The 12,153-nt window shown below is 38.3% G+C and overlaps 1 protein-coding gene across 19 annotated transcripts in view; it reads right to left on the bottom strand.

Moving 5' to 3' along the window:
- Positions 1–12,153, bottom strand: part of Kcnh8 (potassium voltage-gated channel subfamily H member 8) — a 413,545-nt gene that overhangs the window by 194,933 nt on the left and 206,459 nt on the right. For all 19 annotated transcript variants that reach the window (XR_004112587.1, XR_004112585.1, XR_004112584.1 and 16 more), the window contains one exon: positions 8,278–8,518. Coding sequence is in view for 3 of the 19 variants with exons in the window: in XM_031348795.1 (XP_031204655.1) it covers positions 8,278–8,518 (241 nt within the window). In the remaining 16 variants the exon portion in view is untranslated. The remainder of the gene's footprint in view (positions 1–8,277; positions 8,519–12,153) is intronic.

The following is a 12,153-nucleotide window of genomic DNA, read 5'->3' as shown; positions in this document are numbered from 1 at the left end:
TTGTATATGTCAGTAAAATCACTGTATGCAATACAATAACTCTAGAATACATATATTCTTTCAGGTACCCTTGAGATTTGAAAGACAAGGACACATGGGGTTCGTGGTAGAAAGGCAGTCCTTCTTTGGGATTCAATTTCCAACAGAGATAGCCCTGAGAGAAGCTAGATAGCACAAACAGTTCAACGTGAGGTAGGAAAGGAATAGTTAGGAAGACTTACAATAAAGAGCACTATGTAGGGACAGCAGGTTGTGAAGAAACATGCATTTACATGTACTACTAGGTGTTAAGGGCTAGATTGAACCAAGTCTTCCCATGAGGGCCTGATAAATGGAGAAGGAACATAGCTACTTAAACTAGAAATGGATTTGGATGAGCCAGTAAGGGCTGGGGCTATGACACTGGGGAGCTGGGCTTTAGATCCTGAGAATCTAACTTTTCCCACCTAGATGGGCTATGGTTATTGCTATCAAGTCCACTGTGTGCTCAGTCTCGGATGCCTTTGAGATATCCTATATTTCCTCTGTATAATATTGCTTGATTAGCTTCTGGTTGACTTCATCACACTGGTATGATAGCTTTCCACTGACTGCCCCCCCCCAATAATATGTAAAATGCTGTACTTCTTAGTAAACTTGCTTGGCCTAGGACATAGCTTGTGTTAGATCTCCTGGCCCCAGTTTTACTTCATCTTCTCATCTAGCTCTCTTCTCAATGTCCTGTCACTGATGAACTACCTGCTGGTTCACCTCCACTAGGAGAAAAATTCCTATTTTATTTCCTATTCAGCAAATGTCAAAGTTGTTGAATAGAGAAGCCCAGCTATCCTAAAGTTTGCGGTTAGCTTTTAGATCACAATGTCTTCTAGACTGCATTACAGGAAGCTCAGCTTGCACTTTCAGACCTTATCTGGACAAAAAGGATTAATAAGAGCCTAGATGAAATCCAGGTCATCCTGTTCCTGTTTCTAGTGCTGCTGATGGGAAATGGGATTGGGGGAGACTATGGATTAAATGCCTCTCGTCTTTTGGTGTTATTGGGGTTATGCAATGCAAGCCAGCCTCATGGAGCACCATGAGCAAATGAAATTTGTCGGCACTTAGACATGAGATGGTTGCATTTCAGGGTCATAATTTTTCACAAAGGATACTGAGTAGATTTTGTATTAGTAAATGAGAGGCCAAGTATGTTGTGCCTGAAAACTGTGAGGTAGGAAATGCCCATTGTTCCTCAGGCCCAGAGTTATCTGCTTCATTCCACACGTACAAATGAGCTCTAGTTTTCTTTTTTTCTTTTTTGAAAATGTTGTTATTAAAATGAACAGAAGATATGGGATTAATAGCATTGATGACTTCAGACTTGTCACTTCTGGCATGCTGTTTTAGTAAATGGCACAAAAGACAAAGCCAGTACAGGAAAAGTCCTTTGTTTTTCCCGCTTACTCCGATTAGGAAATCCTCGTAAGAAGGTGCACTTCACCCTTCCTGTCTTAAGAACAGTTTTACCACAGAAAACAGAGTGGATGCTGAAATGGAGCTGCACATATTAAAATATTTCTTATCTTCTACTATATCCAGACTATCTTTCCTAGGCATATCACCAAAATTACCATCCTTGACCCAAGGCTGCTCTGTTTTTATTGCTTTATTTCTATCTATTATTCTTTCTTTAAAAAGTATATGGGGCTAGGAGGATAGCTCAATTACTATGCAGGCATAAGGACCTGAGCTCTCACCCGTAGTACCCACATATGAACCTGGGCATGATGGTGTGCGTTTGTTAATCCTAATGCCAGAGACCCAGACAGGTCCCCCTAGAGCATTTTGGCCAGACAGTCTAAGCAGACAATAAAATATGAGCTTAGGGAGACACCATGTTTCAGAAAATGAAGTGAATGGCAATTAAGAAGCCATTTTTGTTGACCTCTCACCTGTGCATCCACGTGCTGTACTGAGAGCTCATGCACACACACATGAGCACATATGCACAGATGAGTAAGATGCATAACTAAATAATATTTGGGCCTAACAGCTTCTTTTGGCTCTTCCTTTTCTTTTTGAGGACTCCTGTGTAAACATAAAATCTGAAACAAAACTTTCATGTGCCTTCCCTGTTAATCTGTTTTATGTTAATGGATGCATTAGTTAGATCAGTATTATTGACAACTAAACAGTAAGTAAGTCTTCCCAATATAACAACACCGGAAACCCACATGACTGGGTCCTTTTTCCAAATGAAAGCTTTCAGTTTCTAGTCTGGCTTGAAAGTAATGAACCAGCTGTGCATAAACGGCTTGTTTCTGCTGTAGCAACAGATAAGTTAGTGTTAATTAGATCCAGAAGGTTATAATAAAAATTAGGTGCTATAAAAAGCAGACTCTAAGAAAGCAAAAACATGGGCTTTTATAAACAAAAAGACACATTGGTTAATAAAAATGCTACTAATAAAAATAAGAATAAAAACTAATCAGATGCAAAAAAGACAGGAATCTAAGTTCAAGGAAATACCGTTGTTATGCTAAACCTGTTGAGATCTTTGTCATAAAGCCATTTGTGAATGTATAAATTATGATGAAATGACATCAATATCATTGTCCTGATGGTTGAATTAAAAACACGCATTTCTAGCTGTTCCTTGTGCTTGTCTGATACAACCTTACGGAGACTTCAGTGAATTAAAACTCCTTCAATCACATGAGAAACAAATTTAATGTATGACAGGGGTACAGTGTGCTTATCACACAGAGGCATGCCTAGACTGTGACAATGGTCATGGGTGCCACTGGGCAAAGATGCTCATGTTTAGTCCTGGACAAGAGGGTCTCCCATCATGCTCGCTGCCCTAGTGAACTGTAGGACTGCAGTGTATTTTGTCACGTCCTCACCCCAGGTCTGGTGTTAATCTTGGTCTGGTGTTAATCTTGGTCTGCTATCTTTACTTGAATGACCTATGTGTCTCAATCTCTGTTATCATGTACAACACATCTGCTCTTCTTAATAATTAGTCATGCACTTCCTCTTATCTGACCCCTGACAGATGTTCAAAAAAAAATCTAGATTTACTTATTATACTTTAGTGCAAGAATTTGACTCTTTCTATTCTTCAGTATTCTTATGATACAGAGATTAAAATTTAAAATACTGAAGAAATACCATGAATGACTTATTTTACTTTGCTTCATATTATGATTAAAGTGTTGCAATGTTTTTGTTTTTAAAGACATTACATAATATGTATTAAGAAAACAGGCACTTGGTGAGAAGCCAGTGTTTTGGACCAGATAGCATTTGAGGGAGGTATGAACGGCCTAAGTGTAAAAAAAAAAAATGCTTTGTTGGATAGTTAGTCTCTGTCACACTCAACTAGTCAAACTTGATGATGCAATGTGAAAGTGGCAGTGTGGGACAACAAGCAAGGCTCTGAGCATCCTAACAGCACAGAGAACATTTCCTCACAAAGCTGTGGTTTGAGAAACTTTCATACTAGAACCCTTCTCTCATTAGATGCACCATACTCTGCTTGTCAAAAAAGTCTTGTTTGTTTACTTCATTTTGCTTCTAAATAGGAAGTCCCAGCAAATCTATAAAATTTCCCCATGTATAACTGAAGGCAATTATCCATGTACTATAGAAGGCAATTACCCATGTACTATATGCTGATTTCCAGCCTCAGCAGATCTTACCAACTTGTTCTAAATTCTGTTACCTACAACATTAATTTCAAATTTTTCCTTCTTTAATACCCCTCTTTCTCCTCCTGTTTTCCTTCCCCTTGTCCTATGAAACTCAGACAGTCTTGCCTTGTAGCCCAGGCTGATCTCAAAATCACAATTCCTCCAAAGAAGCCTCTGGAGTGTTGGGCATTATAGATCTATGGCATAGCACTAGGCCTTCTCTTTTGTTTGTTTCATTTTTCTCATATTTTCAAATTGAGTAGCAATTGTATAATTGAAATCTAAATTTAATTTTTTTATTTTATTAATTTCTCTTTTATTCAGAAGTATATTGCTCAAAATTAAGGAGACTGCACCAAGGTGAGCAATATATTTGGTCACTATTCTAAATAGCCTTCCTCTTCTGACACAAATAAATGTACCAATTTCTGTAAGCATTTTCAAATAAACTTATCATGATGATGCCCTCTCATGATTTTTATATAAATGAAGGCAGTGGCCTGGCAGATTCTGTTTGCATTATTTAATAATGTGTCCTGGTACATACTGGAGAGTCTTTCTTTCCTTCCTTCCTTCCTTCCTTCCTTCCTTCCTTCCTTCCTTCCTTCCTTTCTTTCTTTCTTTCTTTCTTTCTTTCTTTCTTTCTCTTTCTTTCTATATAGCTCATACTGGCCTGGAACTCATCGTATGAAACAGACTTGCCTGGAATTCAAATCCACCAGAGATCTACCTGCCATTCCTTCTGAGAGCTGAGATTAGAGAAGTGTGCCACCATTCCTAACCATCACCTTTCTTTATAGATTAAAAAAAATGCCTGGCAGGACCAGTGAGATGGCTTTGTGGGTGCCTGCTGCCAAACTTGCTTACCTGAGGTTGATTCCCTGGACTCTGCAGATGCCTACATCTTGTCCTGTGACCATGTATACAGTAACATGCACACTTTCATTTTACATTTATTTACTCTGTGCACACAAAACTCACTCACATTTCCTCAGTTCCTATTTTCTGAGTGGTTTGTATAAGCTCTCTAGCTAGTATATTTTAAAAATCCATTTTGCTATTACACCTTTAAATAATGAACCCCATTAAATGTTTTATCTTTTAATAAAATCACACCTACATCTGACTTCCTGTTTCTTCATTCACCATTATTGCTTTGTTTTTACTCATTATTTTTCTTTGGATTCATTGTACTTAATATTTTTTTCTTCCTTGTTTCAGAGTCATTACTCTGAAGATAATATTCCAATTTTATTTTTTGGAAAGCTATCTAATTTTTTAAATATGCACAATTCATTCCAGACTTTTCTAACAACACTGCACAGATTCCAGTTTTCTGTACTTACTATGAGCGGTCCAAAATGTGACATACTGCTTATATGTACCTGGGTTCTGTTCATCTGGTCACTGTGGTTTAAACTTTATTTTGTATCTACCTAAAAACACTTAAAATACACCACTGCTTAATTAAGCTCACTTTCATTATTATCAGCACATTCATTGTATCTTGATTTCTTTTATTGTACCACCTGAAGAATATAAATTTTTTCATCTGGTTGTTAATTTAATTAATTAACTTCTTTGTTCAATTTTCCTCATATGCTTTCTTTTCTTGGATTTGTTCTTTTCTTTTAGTTTATTTTAGTTTGGCAGAAACGGAACAATTCCCCCAACCCTCCATCCACACACACACAACTTCCTGCTACCCTACACACACTCACATATAACTCCCTGCCAATCTCCACATTCACACACACATACAACTCCCCGATAACCCCGCTCACACACACATACTTAAAGAGTCCTTTTATGAGAACCTGTGAGTGACAAAATTGTGTGTTTCTCTTCTAGAAGGAGAGTAAAGTGAAGGAGAGGGATCAAGGAAAGGAAGATGGAAAAGAGACAAAAGAAAGGGGAAGGAGGATTGACGGAGGGAGGAGTGGGTGGGAGGCCAGAGGGAGGAGCTGACATTTACTATACTCCATTTGAAAGGTACATATATTGTCTAACACTGGAGCTAGTGCAAATACCAAAACATTTAAAAAGAAAATCATCTTTCAGACACAATGAAACGTGTCCTTCCCAAACCCGTTGTAATGGACCCAGATGGACTGAAGGCATAGTTCAGCTCCCGGGTGAATCTCCAGTTTCACAGAAACAAAAATTAAAAAGAAATGGTAAATTTTAAATAAGCCATGTCCATCACACTCCACAAAGGAATGAAAGTTAAGTGGTACAAATAGTCACGAGGATCGTGACGATGCAGTACTGTAGGTAGGACATATTTCCATTCATCGTATAATTGTGTGTTATCTCTGGCTTTGGACATACTGCTCCAATGTGTAGCCCCTTATGGCCTTGAACTCAGAGCATTCCTGCATTGCCTTTGGAGCGCTAGACTTACAGCCGAGTTACAGGTGGGTGCTGCTACTACCTGCTCTTACTCCAAGTATTGTAGCTCATTTACAGCTGATCAGTTTCTCATCAAGTTTGTGAAGAGATGCACATGATAAAAGTTTGGGTAAAAATTAACAGGAGAAACTGTACTATAAACCATTCTTCAAGTGTACTAGAAGTATACATGTCCTTAAACCTATTTAAGAACCTGTGGCAACAGTAAAAAATTTGAAAGCAAATTGCCTATAAAATTAGGTCAGACAACAAGTGATTCCAGGCAGGCTTTCATACTGCTGCCAGACTCACATCTCCAGCTGTAAAGCAATTGTTGGATAAACCCAAGTGGGTAAACATAGCAGGGGTTAAATTACTGGGAGTGGGTGCTGGGTCAACTTGCTTCCTAAGCAATAGAAAGGACAGTAAGAGTGAATCCAGCAGATCAGAGGGCAGCATCAGAAGAAACCAGACTCCCTCAGTCTCCCCCAAGAATGCATACCCCAGACAAATCTTCCTCAGCGTGTGAGTCCTCACGGGTAAACACGTCATCCTCTGCCTGGGAGGGCATGGTGCCAAAATGAATTCCTTGCCCATGAGCTTTCAAATCTCAAATACCAGGAAAACCTGGTGAAGAACATTCAAGAACCAACTTTGCCTTAGCGAAAGAGCTGTAAATATCAATGTAAGAAAGCTGACGGCATGTGTATTCAACAGACACTGGCCTAGTTCTTGATGAGACCTTGCAAACTTAATACCTGGAAGGAAATCAGGCTCAGACATGTAGTGAAGACCCGAGTCCTTCAGAATGTTAACCTGGATATTGAGAATAGTTTTAGGATGATGACATCATCATTATTTGTCATGGCTTCATAAGAGGAAACAACAGGAGATGAAATGAAATCTACTGGCATATAGCCACACTCAGTTTGTCCATAACTTCATTTCAAATACAAACTGTAATGATGAAATCTGTTGTTCCATCATGATCAAACAGATCTCATTACGCTTTTAATTTTCTCACAATGAATGTTTTTAATTGAAAAAATGAAGTTGAGTTTGTAACTTTACCAAGTTACCCAACTTGATACTGTTGCCATCTAGTGGTTTAATATAGTATAGCAACTTTGGGGGAGAAAGCTGGGTGTCCTAACAGGCAGGGCTCATAGGTGCAGAGATACCAGAGGGATAGGTCATGGGGAGAGCAGGAATACATGTCTAGAGCAGACACATACATTCAGTTACTGACCTTACTCTTATATCCGTCATGGACTGGCTCTAACACCACTCTGGCTCCAAAGTGTTAAGAACTTCATTGAGCAAACAAGCTACCACAATTGAAGAAGAGTTTTGGTCTACTTCACTTCTTCTTCTTTTTAAAAGAGGTCAATTATTCCTTGATTCAGTCGCTTGCTTAAGATATTTCCATAATATTCCTTCATGTTGCTCTTTATCACCATGATCAGGTAAAGACTCAGTACTTGTAACCAATAGTGGCTAATTAAAGAGGGTGGAGTTAATCTAAACTTATAGACAACCAGAATTTGGTCTAGATGGACAAACAAGGAACAGGTTTCATTCTTAAAGAAATGAAGATTTAGCAGACAGGAAAATAGAAAGAAAGGTGTCTACACAATCAAGCTGGTGTCTGCTGACTGAAATCCTCAGGGTTCTAGAGATAAATACTGGAAACAAATATCTCTTGGAGTCTCCTTAGCTAAAATCAGATACTGGCTCTCTTGATTACTATAGGTAACAAAGTCCTATGATTTTTTTGGTTCTGTAGGCAGGTCACTTGCAGAGCCCATTCTAAACACCAGTAAAGAGCAACACACCCAGGACATCCTGGACCACTCTCAGAATTTCATTCTACTGATGGGCTTTTGATAAACTCATCTTTGGCTTTGCGTAGTTAATATCTCTAAGAATGTCAGGGTCCAAACACAATAGACATCAAGTCTTCCTTTGATACATTTTTCAATAAAATGAATGAGGAAAAATGGGACATTGGTTTAGATGTTTTGGTGCAGGAACAGTAGGAAAACCAGAAGAGGCAAATTTCAGAAATTTAAGCATGTGAGGCTCCAAAATTTGCATTAGAGGCTGAAACACATTCTTGCAAATAGACCTTTGTTCAAATTTTCCACAGAAATAAGCAACATGCTCATTTCCCACATGCAAATCTCTGAGATGAGAAACTACAGGATCTTACCTATAATGAAAAGAATCTCCACTGCAATGTCACTGACCGTTGTGCTCCGAGTTGTGGACAGATCCTCATTGCCAATGAAGCACACATTGTAAGGGACTGTCACAGCAACATAAAACGTTGCCAACAAAATGAGCCAGTCCCAGCCAGCTTTGAAAGTGCTGAAATGCAGCAGGATGAACTTCGACTTTTTTGCATCAGAAACCTTATACTCTGGAAATGCTGGTTTATCTACAAACACGTTCTGTGGATAAAGACACAAAGAAAAGGAGGGATAAAGCAGTATGCAGTTAGAAATGGAGACTGAACATCTCTAAATGTACACTTGAGTAGCTTGGACTATACACACATTCAACATCAAATACCTGTAAAATGCAACATGAGTCTACTGTCCAGTTCTACTAAGTTGTGCTGTGGTCAACCACAGGGTTCTTTGTGATGCTAGTCCCACAAGATTCCAAGTGAAGTGAAAAATCTTGTCACTTAGGGAAGAGGCCGGCTACTGTAATACAACCTGTCTGTGATGCTTCTGTACAGGAACTTACTGAATTTTAGTCAAGTACAGGTATACCATAGATACTTATTTATAGTATACAATATTGTTAATAGTAATAAACAACTGTTACAGTCTTGAGTATTTATAATTTGCACATTTATTAATTTATTATTATTATTATTATTATCTGAAATAATTTACTATTATTTCAGAGAGTGTTCATACATATTTAAAAATCTTACTGTTAGCATTTAATATTATATAAGCTACAGGCTCAAAAATCCTCTGGTGAACTCATTGCTGTATGGTACTTTGAGTGAGTGACCACCAAACATATTGGTTTGTAGAAATAAACACAGATGCTCAAGAAGGTCAAAAAAGTGTGTTGCATCTCTTTAAAATGGAGTTCCAGGCATTTATGAGATCTGACATGGGTACTGAAGGCAGAGCTCAGCTCCTCTGTAGGACTTTATATGCTCTGAGTCATATTAACAGTATATGCTCTGAGCCATCTCCTGCCTAGACCTGCACTATTTATTAGCACCATCTCTGTATGGTCTACAACAAAGAAAGTACCCTAATAGCACACTTAGAATGTCTCTGGCTTGTTAGTGCACTAAAACTAAACAGTGATCTTTGTTATGTGGTTATGTGGACAGTACTGGGCAAATTGTGTGTGTGTGTGTGTGTGTGTGTGTGTGTGTGTGTGTTTTAAGTGAATGATCTAGAGTTTGATCATTAAAAAATAAAAATACTATTATCTCAAATATTATCAAAAAGCATCCAATTGCAAGTGTAAGCTATACATAGTATAATAACAAGGGCATGCTTGAATGTTCATTAGTATAGTATGGTCTGCATATGGGTAGCTTTCAGATAAGAATTGTTACCCAAAGAGTTCTGACCTGGATTCTGTTGATGTCAGCAAAGATAACCTCCCTCCCCTCAGAAAGTATAGAGATGACCAACATTCTCCTGAAAACAGTCGCTTCATCTTCTATCAAAGTGCACTGGGTGGTCCATGCATTTGTACACTGTGGGTGTTGATGTTTCTAATTGGAACCCAAACCTCATTATTTTGATTAATATGCATATATTCTGAAACAGAGCAGCCATTAAGAAGGAGAGAAGTAGTTACTTAGGGGTTCGGGTTATTATTCAAGTCATGGAGGAGAAAGACAACATTCACCACACAGCTGATTAAACAGGGACTAGCTAGAGTTTTTAATAGCTGATGAAGCACTTTGCTTTGAAAGCAGTCCAAATAGATGAACAATTCCCTTGTTGCTATGAGACAAAGGGAGGCTCAACTATAACAATTCCACAAGTCTGTGACCAAGTACTTATAGACTTGGTTTTGACCTCAATTAATGAGAAACTCAAGAAAGGTAATGAGAACTTAGATTTGAAATTTAACTTGAACAGGAGAAAGTTCTGTATGCATAGTGCTTGTAGGTCACAGTGTTGCCTTCTTGTCTCAGTCAATGAGAGGAAGACAGAGAAATGTAGTGTGTTCAGGAAGGCTCAGGTCTCCTGGGGATCCCTGGGACGTTCATAGATGGAGTTATGATCTGTTAGTTCTGCCCTTTGTCTAAAGGTAGGAGTTCCCAATGTGAGTCTACTTTCTGCTAGTATGTCTACTTAGTACCACAAGCATGTCATACCCATGTTCCACAGTGGGCCACTGCTTCACCTCTGGATGGTTGGTTAGTACCACTGCATTGTTTCTTCAAATTACCTTCTTGGTAGTTAAGGGATAAGTTCCAAATTTGGACTTTGCCATGAAATGGAGGTAATGAATTACTTTCTAGGTCTATGGGGTATGTGTTGGAGGAGGGAGTTAAAACTCATTCATGAGCAGAGAAGAAATAGTTCAGGTTCACAAGTATTCATCTCTTCAATTGATAAGGTTCATTGAAGTTATCATGGCCCATAAATTCTTCTTTTAAAGGTTTATTCATTTTGTTTTATGTGTATGAATGTTTTTATCTGCAAGTAAGCCTGTGCACTACATGTATACCTGGCGCTTGCAGAGGCCACAAGGAGGTACCAAATTCCATGGAAAAGGAGTTGGAATCAGCTCTGTGGGTACTGAGAATCAAACCCAGGTCCTTTTCAAGACTAGAAAATGATCTTAATTCATGATCCACCTTTCTAGCCCTGCCCAGGACAGACTGAACTATAACTTTATCCCTAAACATTTACTATAGACTGAACTATAACTTTATCTCTGAACATTTACAATAGGAAATTATTGATTTGCCAGAAGCACGTCATGTTTCTGTCCAAATAGGCACTGCCTTTATCCTGTTGTTACAGTCTCAGAGTGTACCGATTGGGAACGCATGCTGTCTTTATCCTGTTGTTACAGTCTCAGAGTGTACCGATTGGGAACGCATGCTGCCTTTATCCTGTTGTTACAGTCTCAGAGTGTACCGATTGGGAACACATGCTGTCTTTATCCTGTTGTTACAGTCTCAGAGTGTACCGATTGGGAACGCATGAGAAGGTGTTTGCTTTATTTCACACTGATTCCATTAAACTCTGTGATGTCAGACAAACACTGAGCAACATGTAAAAAATGCTAAATGTAAACTGTGTGGTATTTTTGTAGACTATTTCAAATGTGCACCTTAATGCTATTGTTAAACTAATTGTTGTTATAGCATGGTAGTTCAAAAATTATACTTAGAATGCAATACACAGCATGTTTGACTTAACTTTTGAAGCATCAGTAATTCAATCCTGCACACATCATTACATAGTTGGAAATTGCACAAAAAGACTTTACTACAACAATCTTTAACAAAGTTCTCTTGAATCAAGCAAATTCTTGCAACCACAAAAATAGATATGTGCATAAAACTGTGCAATAGATGGAAAGTGTGGAGAAATTTCACAGTATTTCTAACACTTAAATACATGGAGCTTGTCCATAGAATAAGACATGTTTAAAAATAGTATTAGATCTTGGACAGTTGTTACTTATTAATTTTGAGGGTTGTGCTTTAGGGCCCATAATGCTTTTTTAGTCCATCAGTTTGTATCTGATGAATTATCCAAATGCACATGTTAACTCCAAAGCCTAATTAAGGTGATTTTTCCTAAAGAATTTTGCAATGTTTGTTTGAAACTCACCTCTGAATGCACAGGTGGTAGGAAAATGTCCTTATACTGTGCGTACCTGACACGGAGGCTGTCTTTGATAGCGGTACTAATGAGGGAGGCCTCTTGCTCATGATATTTAGGTATGGTTATAATCCTCACTCAAACTGCTCAAGGGCTCTCTACTATGAACTGTATTAGGAAGCCTGGAGTTGGGTCAAGACAACCTGAAACCAAGTTCTCAGCACAAAGATGTATTTGTCCCAGAGGGACATAAG

This window comes from Mastomys coucha, unplaced genomic scaffold (assembly GCF_008632895.1).
Source record: "Mastomys coucha isolate ucsf_1 unplaced genomic scaffold, UCSF_Mcou_1 pScaffold3, whole genome shotgun sequence".
Taxonomy (NCBI): domain Eukaryota; kingdom Metazoa; phylum Chordata; class Mammalia; order Rodentia; family Muridae; genus Mastomys; species Mastomys coucha.
This window is presented reverse-complemented; position numbering and strand designations above follow the sequence as displayed.